The 18,081-nt window shown below is 41.6% G+C and overlaps 3 protein-coding genes across 6 annotated transcripts; all 3 read right to left on the reverse strand.

The window, feature by feature from the left end:
- Window positions 1-1,174: 1,174 nt before the first annotated feature.
- LOC113878241 (keratin-associated protein 4-11-like) lies at window positions 1,175-2,250 on the reverse strand. 3 transcript variants are annotated; one of them, XM_027519217.1, is made up of 2 exons: window positions 2,079-2,215; window positions 1,586-1,961 (listed from the first exon to the last, which is right to left on the reverse strand). In XM_027519217.1, exons 1-2 carry the CDS (start codon window positions 2,213-2,215, stop codon window positions 1,586-1,588), a joined length of 513 nt encoding a protein of 170 aa, XP_027375018.1. The 3 variants fall into 3 exon arrangements, with proteins under 3 accessions (XP_027375016.1, XP_027375018.1, XP_027375017.1); XM_027519216.1 differs by having other exon boundaries at window positions 2,049-2,215; XM_027519215.1 differs by having other exon boundaries at window positions 1,175-2,250.
- Window positions 2,251-8,637: 6,387 nt separating this feature from the next.
- Window positions 8,638-9,150, reverse strand: LOC113877930 (keratin-associated protein 4-7-like). Its single transcript, XM_027518610.1, has one exon. It carries the CDS (start codon window positions 9,148-9,150, stop codon window positions 8,638-8,640), a length of 513 nt encoding a protein of 170 aa, XP_027374411.1.
- Window positions 9,151-14,079: 4,929 nt separating this feature from the next.
- LOC113877929 (keratin-associated protein 4-11-like) lies at window positions 14,080-14,709 on the reverse strand. 2 transcript variants are annotated; one of them, XM_027518609.1, is made up of 2 exons: window positions 14,573-14,709; window positions 14,080-14,455 (listed from the first exon to the last, which is right to left on the reverse strand). In XM_027518609.1, exons 1-2 carry the CDS (start codon window positions 14,707-14,709, stop codon window positions 14,080-14,082), a joined length of 513 nt encoding a protein of 170 aa, XP_027374410.1. The 2 variants fall into 2 exon arrangements, with proteins under 2 accessions (XP_027374410.1, XP_027374409.1); XM_027518608.1 differs by having other exon boundaries at window positions 14,543-14,709.
- Between the last annotated feature and the right edge of the window lie 3,372 nt (window positions 14,710-18,081).

Below are 18,081 nucleotides of genomic sequence, written 5' to 3' on the forward strand. Positions count from 1 at the left end.
TAAGTGACATAAGACCTTTAGAAAAGAATATATGTAATTTAGATAAAATTCACAGTTCTCGCTACAGATTCAGTTTCATAAGCTTTCTATATTTATGTTTAAGCTCGTACATATTATATACTAAAAGATGAAAACTACATTTCAGGCAGTCTTTCCAGCTCTCAGATTAATTATTATGAATTACCAATTGCTTTGGGGGACTGTTTGAGTTCCCTAGGAAGCAGACCCAGAGATTGAAATATGTAAACAGGATATTTATTGAGAAGTGCTTGTGAGATTAGCAGTTGTAGAAGGAAAGAGAAGGGAAGTGAGCAGAAGTGGACAGTTGGAGAAATCAGTCTAAGAAAAAGTTTCAGTGGACATCTAAGCATGGCACTAGAAAGTTCCCTTTTTTCTCTTGAACATAAAATCACACATTCCAGCAATACCTAGGAACTGTCATAAAGTCTGTTTCAATCATTTATATTACCTTCCGGGCAGTGAAAGTAGCCCCTCTATAAAGCAGAATAAACGGAATAGTCTGAATAATAATAATAAATCAAATCTATTGAAGCTCTGGCTACAAAAATAAAGCAGAACTCCACTGTATATGTAGGGGCTTCCACTGTGGCTCAGAAGATAAAGAATCTGTTGGCAATGCAGGAGACCTGGGTTCGACCCCTCGGGCAGGAAGATCCCCTGGAGAACAGAATGGCAGTCTACTCCAGTATTCTTGCCTGCAGAATTTCATGGACAGAGGACCTGCTGGGCTACAATCCACGGGGTCACATAGAGCTGGACCCGGCTGAGTGACTAGCATTTTCACTGTGTATGTGGACGAAGCACTCGTGGCATGTGACCCAAAGCAGAAAATACATCTATCCGTTGCTTTAATAAGTGCAAAAAACCCTGAAAGGTGGTGGTGTTAAAACTCATAAATTGTGTTCAATCTTTCCAAAACTTTCCTCCTGTTATTATATTCATAGATGCTTTATCACTACAGTTTCACCCTTTTGCCCCATAAAGACTAGAAAGTGATTATTTATCTATTTTCTGAACATAACTAATAGTGACCAGTGTTATTTGACCTCTCTTGAAGGTTGATTAATTTGTGCTGTTTGGCAGTGCAGGCAAATACAATTACTTTGGAATGAAATGTAAATACTTTAAAAAAAGAAAGAGAGTAACAATCAAATTCAATTTTCAGTGTCACTAGGAGGACGTTTATTTAGGTTCATGGAAATAACAAGACATAAGAAAATCTTTAACAGAGAGTACACCAAAAAACCTTCATTGGATTTCCCTGTCAGAGAGATAAAAATCAGTGGCCCCACAAGTGATGGAGACAATTCCTAAGGCATGAAAAACATATGTCCTAAAAAAATAGGGAAGAGTGTTGGGAGAATGTAATTTCCTTGAACATTCTGAGTGTTCTTACTTAGAAGGGAGGGAGTTTGGACAGAAGTTAGAATGTGGGCTCAGTATGTCTGGTGTTTGTTTATGAAATTCAAGGGACCAGTTCTCTTGACTCCTCCACATTTTAAAAAGAAGCTCTGCACTTGTGGGGAGGGAGGAAATGAGGAAGCAGTATGCTCAAAGCAGAGATTCAGCAGCAAGAGGAGGGACAGCACACGGGGCGGGGGCAGGTGGAGATGACACAGGTGGGGCGATAGCAAGTGGTGTGGCAGGAGACCCGGCCACACACTGGGCGCAGGCAGCAGCTGGAGCCACAGCAAGAGGGGCGGCAGCAGCTGGAGATGTGGGAGCAGGTGGGCTGGCAGCACACAGACTGGCAGCACCGGGGCCTGCAGCAGCTGGAGATGCAGCAAGCAGGCCTGCAGCAGCTGGACCCACAGCTGGAAACACAGCAGGAGGGGCGGCAGCAGCTAGAGATGCAGCAGGCGGGGCGAGAGCAGGTGGGCTGGCAGCACACAGGCTGGCAGCACTGGGGCCTGCAGCAGCTGGAGATGCAGCAGGTAGGCCTGCAGCAGCTGGAACCACAGCTGGAAACACAGCAGGAGGGGCGGTAGCAGCTAGAGATGCAGCAGGTGGGGCGAGGGCAGGTGGGCTGGCAGCAGACCGGGCGGCAGCAGCTGGACACACCACAGCTGGGGCGGCAGCAGGTGGTCCTGCAGCAGGTGGTCTGGCAGCAGCTGGGCTGGCAGCAGGTCTGCAGGCAGAGACTTCGGCCACAGCTCTGGTCAGAGCAGACAGAGCCACAACAGGAGCTGACCATGGTGTCAGAAGGTGGAGGATCTGGGTGAGTTTCCAGGAAAGTGAGCTTCTTGAGTCTGAGAGTCTTCTTGGTCCCCAGCCCCCTTTATATCCTGCTGAAGAGCTGCTACCATTACATCATTTCCTTGTTATTGTTTAACCCCCTAGGAAAATTGATCATTTAATTACATAATTGTGTGTGTCTCATGCAGTAGTCCAAAATGGAGAAAATAATACCTTTCCTTTTCCTGGTAAGTGCCTGTGTGTCCAATTGAAAGCCCTGTCCCAGTTCTTTCTTTTGGGTGTCACCTTTTCTACTGGTTGGTTCATTGTCCTATACAGCTTTTATCATCTGACTCTAGCATCTTTTTTTGGAATGTGATATTCCCTCCTATCACTGCTCTCTGAACTTCAGAGAGAAAAATTTCTTATATGGCTCATGTATATTTTGTTGTCAAGGGTGAGGGGAACAAGTGCTGGTCAGGTGAAACACTGGAAAGGAATTAGAAAGAAAGATGTTTGGGGGAGGATGTCCCAGAAATAATATGGATGAATGTGATCTTAAGTGTGCATCTTGGATGGTCAGGAAGATAGGTAGACTACAAGGAATTTTCAAATTCTGTGTCTGATTTCACACCATCTCAAGCACTTAGCAGTACTCACAGCTTTTAAATAGAAGAAACACATTTTTGCTGTATGCCTCCCAGGCTAAGCAACTAGAATGGGCTGTTTTGATTTATCTTTTAGTTGTCAGACATGTACACAGATATTTCATTATAAAAGCATTCATTAATTACAAAGAAGTTTGGCATTATTAAGCCTTCAAAAATATGGATCCAAGAATTCTGTTGGGTAGTAAGAGAACTTGACAGATAACTCCTCATCTTTTTCCTGTTGATGCTTGTATGAAACACATCCATAAGAAACAGTTTGGCAGTAGTTAAATGAAGGGCTTTCCTGATAGCTCAGCTGGAAAAGAATCCACCTGCAATGTGGGAGATCTGGGTTCAACCCTGGGTTGGGAAGATCCCCTGGAGAAGGGAAAGGACCCCCATTCCAGTATTCTGACCTGGAGAATTCCATGGACTGGGTAGTCCATTGGGTTGCAAAGACCTGGACTCGAGTGAGCGACTTTCATTTTCAAAAGAATGACAGTTATTTTTTTAAGTCTTTATTTTTTAAATGGAGGATAATTCCTTTATAATATTGAGTAGGTTTCTGCAGTACAACAATGTGATTCAGCCATAAGTATATATATATGTCCCCTCCATCAGAGCCGCCCTCAAACCGCAATCCCATCCCACCCGCTAGGTTGTCATAGAGCACCGGACTGAGCTTCCTATGTTATTTTTAAATGAAGAACTAAAATCAACATATATAGTAAGTGGATAAGTTTCATATATCTTCAATAAGGTGAGGAATAATGATATCTATCATTTGTAGAGTATTTACTATGCATTATGCTAAATTTCTTGAAGAGAAATTTTTTTTCTTCAAGAAAATTAGAGATACCAGTGGAACATTTCATGCAAAGATGGGCTCGATATAGGACAGAAATGGTATGGACCTAACAGAAGCAGAAGATATTAAGAAGAGGTGGCAAGAATACACAGAAGAACTGTACAAAAAAAATCTTTACCACCAAGATAATCACGATGGTATGATCACTAACCTAGAGCCAGACAACCTGGAATGTGAAGTCAAGTGGGCCTTAGAAAGCATCACTACGAACAAAGCTAGTGCAGGTGATGGAATTCCAGTTGAGCTATTTAAAATCCTGAAAGATGATGCTGTGAAAGTGCTGCACTCAATATGCCAGCAAATTTGGAAAACTCAGCAGTTGCCACAGGACTGGAAAAGGTCGGTGTTCATTCCAATCCCAAAGAAGGGCAATGCCAAAGAATGCTCAAACTACTGCACAATTGCACTCATCTCACATGCTAGTAAAGTAATGCTCAGAATTCTCCAAGCCAGGCTTCAACAATACGTGAACCGTGAACTTCAGATGTTCAAGCTGGTTTTAGAAAAGGCAGAGGAACCAGAGATCAAATTGCCAACATCCACTGGATCATTGAAAAAGCAAGAGAGTTCCAGAAAAACGTCTATTTCTGCTTTATTGACTATGCCAAAGCCTTTGACTGTGTGGATCACAATAAACTGTGGAAAATTCTGAAAGAGATGGGAATGCCAGACCACCTGACCTGCCTCTTGAGAAACCTATATGCAGGTTAGAACTGGACAACAACAGTTAGAACTGGACATGGAACAACAGACTGGTTCCAGATAGGAAAAGGAGTACGTCAAGGCTGTATATTGTCACCCTGTTTATTTAACTTCTATGCAGAGTACATCATGAGAAACGCTGGGCTGGAAGAAGCACAAGCTGGAATCAAGATTGCCAGGAGAAATAGCGATAACCTCAGATATGCAGATGACACCACCCTTATGGCAGAAAGTGAAGAGGAACTAAAAAGCCTCTTGATGAAAGTGAAAGTGGAGAGTGAAAAAGTTGGCTTAAAGCTCGACATTCAGAAAATGAAAATCATGGCATCTGGTCCCATCACTTCATGGGAAATAGATGGGGAAACAGTGGAAACAGTGTCAGACTTTATTTTGGGGGGCTCCAAAATCACTGCAGATGGTGACTGCAGCCATGAAATTAAAAGACGCTTACTCCTTGGAAGGAAAGTTAAGACCAACCTAGATAGCATATTGAAAAGCAGAGACATTACTTTGCCCACAAAGGTCGGTCTAGTCAAGGCTATGGTTTTTCCAGTGGTCATGTATGGATGTGAGAGTTGGACTGTGAAGAAAGCTGAGCACCAAAGAATTGATGCTTTTGAACTGTGGTGTTGGAGAAGACTCTTGAGAGTCCCTTGGACTGCAAGGAGATCCAACCAGTCCATTCTGAAGCAGATCAGCCCTGGTATTCTTTGGAGGGACTGATGCTGAAGCTGAAACTCCAGTACTTTGGCCACCTCATGCGAAGAGTTGAGTCATTGGAAAAGACTCTGATACTGGGAGGGATTGGGGGCAGGAGGAAAAGGGGACGACAGAGGATGAGATGGCTGGATGGCATCACCGACTCGATGGACGTGAGTTTGAATGAACTCCGGGAGTTGGTGATGGACAGGGAGGCCTGGCGAGCTGCGATTCATGGGGTCGCAGAGTCGGACACGACTGAGCGACTGAACTGAACTGAACTGAACTGATGCTAAATTTACCAGGCATTGTGCTGAGCTCACTGAGCATTGTGCTGAATATCTTATATTTGTTTTGAATCTTTACTACAGCATATAATGTAGTGTATATTCTTACTCCTTCTTTAAGCAATAGTCCAAAGAAGCATAGAAACATTAAGAGGACCAAAAAAAAAAAAAAAAATCTGTAAGATTAAATAGAAGTTAAGCTGTTTTAGGACAGCTGAGGAAGAGGTGGAAAATAAAGCTTGAAAGCCTTTGCTGAAGCCATTTCATCTTCTTGGAATGTTTTATAATTGTGGTTATCTTTGCAAACTACTATTTCTCTGTCCATACCCCAGGTTTCCCTGAATGCTTCCTCCCAATGATTAACTACCCTGTTCAAATACAATTTGTCCCTGCACTGTGCTCCGAATTTTGCACTCTCTGCTGTCCCACAGTTACTTTCTGTCATTCCACTACTGCTATGCAGACACCCTGAAGGCATGAACTATAAAATTTAATTTGGTTACTGGGATACAGCATGTTAGCGACAAATGTTTGTCAAGTAAATGAAGGCTTTTGGATGACTTACGGGTAGATAATGGAACTTTAAAAATTATTACTCATTTGCCTGGTAGTGAAAAGTGGGAGAAACATTCCAAACAAAGGGGTCATGGTTACACTTGAGGAAAACCACATTTGTTTATGTGGCAAACAGCGAGTCACCTGATAAAACACATTTGTGGAAGTTCAACTTTGATCCATAAAATGGAACTTACTTGTAGGATACCATGGATACATATACTGTATTAACACAGAAACAGATATGATAGAAAGGAGGTGAACACAAATGCTGAAACTAGTTCTCTTCACTTCCAGACAGCCCAGTTTAGCTCTCTTTTTTGAGAAGTCACCACCACCACTGGTTTAATATCAATCAACAAAAAAATTTGCTGAACATCCATTGTCTCTGTTTCAATTGCACCCAAAATAGATATTGAAACACAAATGTGAGTGCAAGTAGTTCACTCGGGGGGTGGGGGTTGGGGATTCTGGGAAGTACACATGAGGAAATGAGAAAGCAAGGCGGGAATGAAAGAGAAACCCATAAGTCTGGGTGAATAATGCGGTTACCACTGTGGGTAACTGAGGAATGAATCCAGGGACATACCTGAGGCTGGGGGCTATTCACTGCCATGACTATATGTCTAGAAAATCCCAAAGAATCACCTGAATATTATTGTTAACAGTGAAGTTAACTGACTTAGAACACTGATAGATTTCGTATGCACTTAGGAATATTTCTTCATAAAATCTAGTGGGAAACATGTATTCACAGTTCTCAACAATAAATATAAAATATATGTTAACAAGTCTGTCAAATAATATAATTTAATAATATAGGACCAGGTATTGGAGGAATGTATTAACATTTCCTGAAAGCAAAACAATAATATTTGAATAAACATCAGAAAAAAAATGTACAACTAAAGCTGGCTTTGTGAATAAAGACATAGATGTTATACAAATGCGTTCAATAAGAATGTATCTCCATTTGTAAAAATTGGTTTTGAATGGGATTGGCAAAGACTAAATGATGGGCAACTCATTTTGATCACATTCTTTTGTGTTATTCAGTTTTTTTTAGAAGCATGTGTTTGTGTATAAGTGACATAAAATCCTTAGAAAAGAATAAATGTACTTTAGATAGAATTCACAGTCCTCTCTACAGATTCATTTCCATAAGGTTTCTCAGATTGTGATTAAGCTTCTACTTAGTGTAAACCTAAAGATGAAAACTACATTTCAGTCAGTCTTTCCAAGTCTTAAATTAACTATTGTGAATTACGAATTGCTTTTGGGGACTGTTTGAGTTTCCTAGGAAGCAGACGCAGATATGAAAATTAGCAAGCAAGATATTTATCGAGAAGTATATTTGGGATTAGTACTTCTAGGAGGAAAGGGAAGGGAAGGGAATTGAGCAAAAGTGGACAGTTGGAGAAATCAAGCTGGGATAGAGTTTCAGTGGACATCTAAGCATGGCACTGGAAAGGTCCTTTTTACTGTTCGACATAAACTCACAGTCACCTAGGAACTGTCACCAGGTCTGTTTCACTCATTTATATCACCTGCCTAGCACTGAAGGTAGCCCCACCGTAAGGCAGACTTAACTGAATATTCTGAATAATAATAATAATAAACCAAATCTACTGAAGCTCTGGCTACCAGAATAAAACAGAATTCCACTGTATACATGTAGGGGCTTCCATGGTGGCTCAGAAGATTAAGAATCTGCCCACAGTGCAGGAGACCTGGGTTCGATTCCTGGGGCAGAAAGATGCCCTGGAGAACAGAATGGCAACCCACTCCAGTATTCTTGCCTGCAGAATTCCGTGGACAGAGGAGCCTGGTGGGCTACAATCCACGGAGTCACATAGAGTTGGAGACGGCTGAGTGTCTAACATTTTCACTGTGTATGCGGAGGAAGGACTCATTGCATGTGACCCGAGTGCATAGACTTAACTAAACTATCTATGCTATGCTTTTATAGGTGAAAAACCCCTGAAAGCTAGTGTTGTTAAAAATCATGAATTGTGTTCAATCTTTCCAAATCTTTCCTCCTGTTATTATATTCATAGATGCTCTATCACTTCAGTTTCACCCCTTTCCCCCATAAGGACTAGAAAATGACTGATATACCTACTTCCTTGACATGACTAGGCAGCGGTCAATGTCATTTGACCTCTCTTGAAGGTTGATTATTTATGCTGTTTGGCAGGTGCAAGCAAAATTCAATTACTTTGGATCAATATGTAAATGCTTTAAAAAACGAAAGAGCGCAACAATCAGATTCAATTTTCAGTGCCAGTAGGAAGACGTTTATTTAGGTTCATGGAAATAACAAGACACAAGAAAATCTTTGCCAAAGAGTACAGCAAAAAAATCTTCATTGGATTTCATATCAGAGAGATAAAAATCAAGTGGCCTCACTAGTGATGGAGACAAATTCCCTAAGCATGAAAGAACAGATGTCCTGAAGAAATAGGGAAGAGTGTTGGGAGATTGTAATTTTTGGGTAGATCCTGAGTGATTTCATTTAGAAGTGGGGGAGTTTGGAGAGAAGTTAGATCGAGGGCTCAGTCTGTCTGGTGTTGCTTATGAAATTCAATGGACCGATTCTCTTGAACCCTCCACATTTTAAAAAGAAGCTCTGCAACTGTGGGGAGGGAGGAAATGAGGAAGCAGTATGTTCAAAGCAGATTCAGCAGCAAGAGGAGGGACAGCACACGGGGCGGGGGCAGGTGGAGATGACACAGGTGGGGCGATAGCAAGTGGTATGGCAGGAGACCCGGCCACACACTGGGCGCAGGCAGCAGCTCGGGCGGCAGCAGCTGGAGCCACAGGAGCTAGAGCCACAGCATGAGGGGCGGCAGCAGCTGGAGATGCGGGAGCAGGTGGGCTGGCAGCACACAGACTGGCAGCACTGGGGCCTGCAGCAGCTGGAGATGCAGCAGGTAGGCCTGCAGCAGCTGGAACCACAGCTGGAAACACAGCAGGAGGGGCGGTAGCAGCTAGAGATGCAGCAGGTGGGGCGAGGGCAGGTGGGCTGGCAGCAGACCGGGCGGCAGCAGCTGGACACACCACAGCTGGGGCGGCAGCAGGTGGTCCTGCAGCAGGTGGTCTGGCAGCAGATGGGGCGGCAACAGGTCTCCTGGCAGAGACTTTGGCCATAGCTCTGGTCAGAGCAGACGGAGCCACAACAGGAGCTGACCATGGTGTCAGAGGGTGGAGGTCTGGGTGAGTTTCCAGGAAAGTGAGCTTCTTGAGTCTGAGAGTCTTCTCAGCCCACAGCCCCCTTTATATGCTGCAGAAGAGCTGCTATCATTATATCATTATTTCCTTTTTATTGTTTACCCTCTTAGGAAAATTGATCATTTAATTACATAATTATGTGTTTCTTATTCAGTATTCGAAAATGGAGAAAATAATACCTTTCCTTTTCCTGGTAAGCGCCTGTGTGTCCAATTGAAAGCCCTGTCCTAGTTCTTCCGTTGTGGGTGTCATCTTTACTCCTGGTGGGTTCAGTGCTTACAAAGCATTAGTCATATGACTCCAACACTTATTTTTTGAGTGTGATCTTCTCTCCTATCACTGCTCTCTGAACTTCAGAGAGAAAAAGTTTCTTATATGGCTCATGTATATTTTTTTCTCAAAGGTGAGGGGAACAAGTGCTGGTGAGATTAAACACTGGAAATGAATTAGAAAACAAGCTGTTTGGAGGGAGGATGTCCCACAAATAATATGGATGAATGTGATCCTCTGTGGGCCTCTTGGATGGTCAGGAAGATAGACCATGAGGAAGTTAACGAATTCTGCCTCTGATTTCACTCCAGGTTCTCAAGCACTTAGCAGTACTCACAGCTTTTAAATAGAAGAAACACATTTTTGCTCTATGCCTCCCAAGTTAGGTAACCAGAATGGGATATTTTGGTTTATCTTTTAGTTGTCAGTCATGTACACAGGAGATTTCATTACAAAAGCATTCGTTATATATAAAAATGTTTGGAATTAATAAGGCTTCAACTGAGCGAAGACATTCTGTTGGGTAGTAAGAGAACTTGACATGTAACTCCTCATCTTCCTCCTGTAGATGCTTGAATGAGACACATGCCTAAGAAACAGTTTGGAAATAGGTAAAAGAAGGGCTTCCCTGATAGCTCAGCTGGGAAAGAATCCACCTGCAATGTGGGAGATCTGGGTTCGATCCCTAGGTTGGGAAGATCCCTGGGAGAAGGGAATGGCCACCCATTCCAGTATTTTGACCTGGAGAATTCCATGGACTGTATAGTCCATTGGGTCGCAACAAGCTAGACACAAATGTGCAAGTTTCATTTTCAAAAGAATGGCAGTTATTTTTTAAGTCTTATTTTTTAGATGGAGGATAATTCCTTTACAAGGTTGTGTAGCTTTCTGCAGTACAACAATGTGATTCAGCCTCAACTGTATATAATCCTTTCCCTCTGATCTGCCCTCCCACCCCAATCCTGTTTCACCCCTCTAGGTTGTCTTAGAGCACCAGACTGAGCTTCCTATGCTATTTTTAAATGAAAAACTAAAATCAACATATATAGTATGTGGATAAGTTTCATACATCTTCAATAAAAGGTGAGGAATAATGATATTTATCATTTGCAGAGTATTTACTGTGCATTATGCTAAATTTCAGAGGAGGCAATGGCACCCCACTCCAGTACTCTTGCCTGGAAAGATCCCATGGATGGAGAAGCCTGGTAGGCTGCAGTCCATGGGGTAGCGAAGAGTCGGACACAACTGAGCGACTTCCCTTTCACTTTTCACTTTCATACATTGGAGAAGGAAATGGCAACCCACTCCAGTGTTCTTGCCTGGAGAATCCCAGGGACAGGGGAGCCTGGTGGGCTGCCGTCTATGGGGTCGCACAGAGTCGGACAAGACTGAAGCGACTTAGCAGCAGCAGCAGCAGCAGCATGCTAAATTTACCAGGCATTGTGCTGAGTTCACTGAGCATTGTGATGAATATCTTTTATTTGTATTGAATCTTTAATGCAGCTATAATGTAGTATGTATTCTTACTACTTCTTTAAGCAATAGGCCAAAGAAGCATAGAAACATTAAGAGGAAAAAAATATTCTGTAAGATTAAACAGAAGTTAAGCTGTTTTAAGACAGCTGAGGAAGAGGTGGAAAATAAAGCTTGCAAGCCTTTGCTGAAGCCATTTCATCTTCTTGGACTGTTTTATATTTGTGGTTATCTTTGCAAACTACTATTCCTCTCTCAAAACCCCGGGTTTCCCCTGAATGCTTCCTCCCAATGATTAACTACCCTGTTTAAATATAATTTGTCCCTGCACTGTGCTCTGAATTTTGCACTCTCTGCTGTCCCACAGTTACTTTCTGTCATTCCACTATTGCGATGCAGACACCCTGAAGGCACGAACTATAAAATTTAATTTTGTTACTGAGACGAGCACATTAGTGACAAATGTGTGTCGACTGAATGAAGGCTTTGGGGTGACTTAAGGGTATGTCATGTTCCTTTAAAAAATATGTCTGTTTGCCTGGTCGAGAAAAGTGGGAGAAACATTCCAAACAAAGGGATCATGGTTACACTTGAGGAAAACCACTTTTGTTTATGTGAAAAGCAACATGTCACTTGATAAAACACATTTATGGAAGTTCAAACTTGATGCATAGAATGGAACTTACTTATAGGACACCATGGATACATGTGGTATAGTAACACAGAAACAGATATGATAGAAAGAAGGTGAACACAAGTGTTGACACTTCTCTGCACTTCCAGATATCACAATTTAGATCTCTTTTGTGAGAATTAACCACCATCACTGATTTAATATCAATCAGCTAAAAATATTTGCTGAACATCTATTGTTTTTATTTGAATTTCACCCAAAGTTGATATTGAGGCAAAGATGTGAGTGCAGGTAGTTCACTTTGCGGAGCGATTCTGGGAAGTACAGATGAGGAAGTGGAAACGAAGGCAGGAAAGAAAGAAAAACCTAAACGTCTGAGTTAATGATGCGGTTACCACTGTGGGCAACTGGGGAATGAATCTGGGGACATCCTGAGGCTGGGGCTCTTAGTTGCCGTGATTGTACATCAGGAAATCCCACAGAATCAACTGAATATTATTGTTAACAGTGAATTTGGCTGATATAGAAAACTGATGGATTTCCCATGCATTTAGCAAGATTTCTTCATAACATGTAGTGGAAAAAATGAATTCACAGATCTGTGCAATAAATATAAAAAATATGTAGAGAAATCTGTGAAATAATATACTTATCTCGTATTGGAGGAATGTGTTCACATTTCCTGAAGGCCAAAAAATAATATTGAACAAACATCAGAACAAAAAAATGTACAGCTAAAGCTGGGTTAATGAATAAAGACATAAATGTCATACAAATGCATCCAATAAGAATGTATGTTTGTGAAAATAGGTTTTGAATGGGATTGGCAAAGACCAACAACAGGAAACTCACTTTTGAACACATTCTTTTATGTTATTTAAATTTTTTTAACTAAAGCTGATATTGGTGTATAAGTGACATAAAATCCTTAGAAAAGAATATGTGTACTTTAGATAAAGTTCACAATTCTCTCTACAGATTCAGTTCCATAAGTTTTCCAAGTTTATGTTTAAGCTCCAACTTATTATACACTAAAAAATGAAAACTACATTTCAGTCAGGCTATCCAGCTCTCAGATTAACTGTTGTGAATTACAAATTGCTTTTGGGAACTGTATGAGTTCCCTAGGAAGCAGACCCAGAGATGAAAAATAGCAAACAGGATGTTTATTGAGAAGTGTTCTTGGATTAGCACTTCTAGAAGGAAAGGGGGAGGGAAATGAGCAGAAGTGGACAGCTGGAGAAATCAAGCTGGGATAGAGTTTCAGTGGACATCTAAGCATGGCACTGGAAGGGTCCCTTCTTTGTCTTGGACCTAAACTCACAGTCACCAGCAATACCTAGGACTGTCACCAGGTCTGTTTCATGGTTTTATATCACCTGCCTGGCACTGAAGGTAGCCCCCCTATAAGGCAGAATAAACTGAATATTCTGAATAATTATTATAACACAAATCTACTGAAGCTCTGTTTACAAAAACAAAACAGAACTCTAGTGAATATGCAGGGGCTTCCATGGGGACTCAGAAGATAAAGAATCTGCCCGCAATGCAGGAGACCGGGGTTTGGTCCTTGGGGCAGAAATATCCACAGAGAACGGAATGGCAACCCACTCCAGTATTCTTGCCTGCAGAATTCCGTGGACAGAGCAAGCTGGTGGGCTACAATCTTTGGGGTCGCATAGAGTTGGACACAGCTGAGTGACTAACATTTTCACTGTGTGAGTGGATGAAGGACTCATTGCATGCGACCCTAAGTAGAAAATGCATAGACTTTTACTAAACTATCTATGTGATGCTTTTATAGGTGAAAAAACCCTGAAAGGTGGTGTTGTTAAAAATCATGAATTGTGTTCAATCTCCAAATCTTTTCTCCTGTAATTATGTTCATAGATGCCCTATCACTTCAATTTCACCCCTTTCCCCCATGAAGACTAGAAAATGATTAATTTATCTACTTTGTAGACATAACTAAGAAGTGATCAGTGTCTTTTGACCTCTCTTGAAGGTCAATTAATGTGTGTTGTTTGGAAGGTGCAGGCAAAATACAATTATTTGGATCAAAATATGAATCCTTACAAAAAAGAAAGAGAGTAACAATCAGATTCAATTCTCAGTACTGGTAGGAGGAGGTTTATTTTGGTTCATGGAAATAAGAAGACATAAGAAAGTCTTTAACAAAGAGTACTCAAAGAAATCTTTACTGGAATTCCATGTTAAATAAAAATCAGTGGCCCCAAAAGTGATGGAGACAAATTCCTTAAGTATGAAAAATAGATGTGCTGAAGAAAAAGGGAGGAGTGTTGGGAGATTGTAATTTCCTACGAGATTCCGAGTGATCTAATTTAGAAAGGAAGGGAGTTTGGACAGAAATTAGAACGTGGGCTTGGTATGTCTGGTGTTTGCCAATGAAATTCAAGGGACCAGTTCTCTTGAACCCTCCATATTTTAAAAAGAAGCTCTGCAACTGTGGGGAGGGAGGAAATGAGGAAGCAGTATGTTCAAAGCAGAGATTCAGCAGCAAGAGGAGGGACAGCACACGGGGCGGGGGCAGGTGGAGATGACACAGGTGGGGCGATAGCAAGTGGTGTGGCAGGAGACCCGGCCACACACTGGGCGCAGGCAGCAGCTGGAGCCACAGCAAGAGGGGCGGCAGCAGCTGGAGATGTGGGAGCAGGTGGGCTGGCAGCACACAGACTGGCAGCACCGGGGCCTGCAGCAGCTGGAGATGCAGCAGGTAGGCCTGCAGCAGCTGGACCCACAGCTGGAAACACAGCAGGAGGGGCGGCAGCAGCTAGAGATGCAGCAGGCGGGGCGAGAGCAGGTGGGCTGGCAGCACACAGGCTGGCAGCACCGGGGCCTGCAGCAGCTGGAGATGCAGCAGGTAGGCCTGCAGGAGCTGGAACCACAGCTGGAAACACAGCAGGAGGGGCGGCAGCAGCTAGAAATGCAGCAAGTGGGGCGAGGGCAGGTGGGCTGGCAGCAGACCGGGCGGCAGCAGCTGGACACACCACAGCTGGGGCGGCAGCAGGTGGTCCTGCAGCAGGTGGTCTGGCAGCAGCTGGGCCGGCAGCAGGTCTCCTGGCAGAGACTTCGGCCACAGCTCTGGTCAGAGCAGACGGAGCCACAACAGGAGCTGACCATGGTGTCAGAGGGTGGAAGTTCTGGGTGAGTTTCCAGGAAAGTGAGCTTCTTGAGTCTGAGAGTCGCCTTGGCCCACAGCCCCCTTTATATCCTGCTGAAGAGCTGCTCTCATGACATCATTATTTCCTGGTTATTGTTTACCCTCTTAGGAAAATTGATCATTTGATTACATAATTTGTGTTTATCCTGCAGTATTCCAATTTGGAGAAAATAACAGTTTTCCTTTTTCTGATATGTTCTTGTGTGTCCGATTTAAAGATCTATCCCAATACTTCCTTAGTGGGTGTCAGTTGTGCTCCTGGTGTGTTCAATGTCTTAACAAAGCATTAGTCATGTGGCTCTGAAATTTTTTTTGAGTGTGATATTTTCTCATATCACTGCTGTCTGAACATCAGAGAGAAAAAGTTTCTTATATGGCTCATGTATATTTTATTGTCAAGGGTGAGGGGGAAATGTGCTGATAAGGTGAAGCACTGGAAAGGAAATAGAAAGAAAGATGTTTGTGGAGACTTGTCCTGCAAATAATAGGGATGATTGTGATACTCTGTAGGCATTTTGATGGTCAGGAAGATAGCTAGACCACAAGGAAGTTTCAAATTCTGTATCTGTTTGGGCTCTACTGTCAGAAGCACTTAGCTATAGTCACAGCTTTTAAGTAGAAGAAACACATTTTTACTGTGTCTCCCAGGCTAGGCAACATGAATGGGATGTTTTGATTTATCTTTAATTTGTTAGACTTGTACACAGGATATTTCATTACAAAAGCATTCATTATATATAAACATGCTTGGAATTATTAAGTCTTCAAAAATATGGATCCAAGACATTCTATTGGGTAGTAAGAGAACTTGACAGGTAACGCCTCATCTTTTTCCTGTAGATACTTGAATGAGTCACATGCATAAGAAACAGTTTGGCAATTGCTAAAAGAAGGGCTTCCCCGATAGCTCAGCTGGGAAAGAATCTGCCTACAATGTCAGAGACCTGGGTTCGATCCCTGGCTTGGGAAGATCCCCTGAAGAAGGGAACAGCTACCCATTGCAGTATTCTGATGTAGAGAATTCCATGGACTGTACTGTCAATGGGGTTACAAAGAGCTGGACACGACTGAGTGACTTTCATTTTCAAAAGAATGACAGTTATTATTTTAAGTCTCTTTTTTAAATTGGAGGATAATTCTCTTACAAGTTTGTGTAGCTTTCTGCAGTACAACAATATGATTCAGCCATAAGTATATATATGTCCCCTCCCTCTGATCTGCCCTCCACCCCAATCACATCCCACCAATAGAATGACGTCTATTAGGTTGTCATAGAGCACCAGACTGAGCTTCCTGTGTTATTTTGACTAAAGAACTAAAATCAGCATATATAGTATGGGATATGTTCCATACATCTTCAATAAAATCTGAGGAATAATGATATTTATCATTCGTATTTACTATGCATTATGCTAAATTCACTAGGCATTATGCTGAGTTCACTAAGCATTGTGCTGAATATCTTATATTTGTTTTGAATCTTAATACAGCATATAACACAGTGCATATTCTTAATACTTCTTTAAGCAATAAGCCAAAGAAGCATAGAACTGTTGAGGGAAAAAAAAAGAAAACTTACATAAGATTAAACAGAAGTTAAGCTGTTTTAGGACAGCTGAGGAAGAGGTGGAAATAAAGCTCGCATGCCTTTGCTGAAGCTGTTTCATCTTCCTGGAATGTTTCATTTTTGTCATTATCTTTGCAAACTACTATTCCTCTATCAATACCCCAGGTTTCCCCTGAATGTTTCCTCTCAATGATTAACTACCCTGTTCAAATACAATTTGTCCCTGCATTGTGCTCTGAATTTTGCACTCTGCTGTACTACATTTACTTTCTGTCATTTCACTTCTGTGATGCAGACACCCTGAAGGCATGAACTAATAAAATTTAATTTTGTTACTGAGACAGAGCACATTAGTGACAAATGTTTGTCGAGTGAATGAAGGCTCTTGGATGACTTATGGATATGTAATGGTCCTTTAAAAATATGTCTGCTTGCCTGGTTGAGAAAAGTGGGAGAAACATTCCAAACAAAGGGATCATGGTTACACTTGAGGAATACCACATTTGTTTAAGTGGCAAGCAACGTGTCACCTGATAAAACACATTTGTGGAAGTTCAAATTTGATCCTTTGAGTGGAACTTACCTATAGGACACCATGGATACATATGCTGTATTAACACAGAAACAGGTACAATAGAAAGGAGGTGAGCACATATGTTGACACTGTTTCTCTTCTCTTCCAGACATCCCAATTTAGCCCTCTTTTGTGAGAAGTAACTATCATCACTGGTTTAATATCAATCAGCTAAAAATATTAGCTGAACATCTATTGTTGTTGTTTGAATTGCACCCAAAGCAGATACTGAGACAAAGATGTGAGTGCAGGTAGTTCACTTGGGGGTGGGGGGAATGCTGGGAAGTACACATGAGGAAGTGGGAGAGCAAGGCAGGAACGAAAGAAAACCCATAAGTCTGACTTAATAATGCGGTTACCACCTGGGTAACTGGGGAATGAATCTGGGGCATACCTGAGCCTGGGGACTATTCTCAGCCATGACGATATGTCTAGAAAATCCCAAGAATCACTTGAATATTATTGTTAACAGTGAAGTTGGCTGACCTAGAAAAGTGATAGATTTCTTATGCACTTAGCAAGATTTCTTCATAAAAACTGATAGGAAGCATGTATTTACAGTTCTCAACAATAAATATAAAAAATATGTAAGCAAATCTGTCAAATAATATACTTACCTGGTATTGGAGGGATGTATTAACATTGCCTGAAGGCCAAAAAATAATATTTGAATAAACATCAGAACAAAAAAATGTACAGCTAAAGCTGGGTTTGTGAATAAAGACATAAATGTGATACAAATGTATTCAATAAGAATATATCTCTCTTTGTATAAACAGGTTTTCAATGGGATCGGCAAAGACTAATAATAGGAAACTCACTTCTGAACACATTCTTTTGTGTTATTTAAATTTTTAAATAAAGCAGATATTGATGTATAAGTGACATAAAATCCTTAGCAAAGAATAAATGTACTTTAGATAAAATTCACGGTTCTCTCTACATATTCATTTCCATAAGTTTTCTATGTTTATGTTTAAGCTCCTACTTATTATACACTAAAGATGAAAAATAAATTTCAGTCAATCTTCCCAGCTCTCAGATTAACTGTTGTGAGTTACAAATTGCTTTTCGAGACTGTTTGAGTTCCCTAAAAAGCAGACCCAAAGATAAAAATTAGCAAACAGGATGTTTATTTAGAAGTTTTTTGGGGATTAGCACTTCTAGAAGGGAAGGGACAGGAAGTGAGCA

Source organism: Bos indicus x Bos taurus, chromosome 19, assembly GCF_003369695.1.
Source record: "Bos indicus x Bos taurus breed Angus x Brahman F1 hybrid chromosome 19, Bos_hybrid_MaternalHap_v2.0, whole genome shotgun sequence".
In the NCBI taxonomy this organism is placed as follows: Eukaryota; Metazoa; Chordata; class Mammalia; order Artiodactyla; family Bovidae; genus Bos; species Bos indicus x Bos taurus.

Bases quoted from the DNA above. Each gene is read 5' to 3' on its own strand.
- LOC113878241 (XM_027519215.1), bottom strand. From the start codon at position 2,215: ATGGTCAGCTCCTGTTGTGGCTCTGTCTGCTCTGACCAGAGCTGTGGC.
- LOC113877930 (XM_027518610.1), bottom strand. From the start codon at position 9,150: ATGGTCAGCTCCTGTTGTGGCTCCGTCTGCTCTGACCAGAGCTATGGC.
- LOC113877929 (XM_027518608.1), bottom strand. From the start codon at position 14,709: ATGGTCAGCTCCTGTTGTGGCTCCGTCTGCTCTGACCAGAGCTGTGGC. The intron at 14,456-14,542 runs GCCCACCTGCCC...CAGCTCCTGCAG, and splicing joins TGCCGCCCGGTCTGCTGCCA to GCCTACCTGCTGCATCTCCA.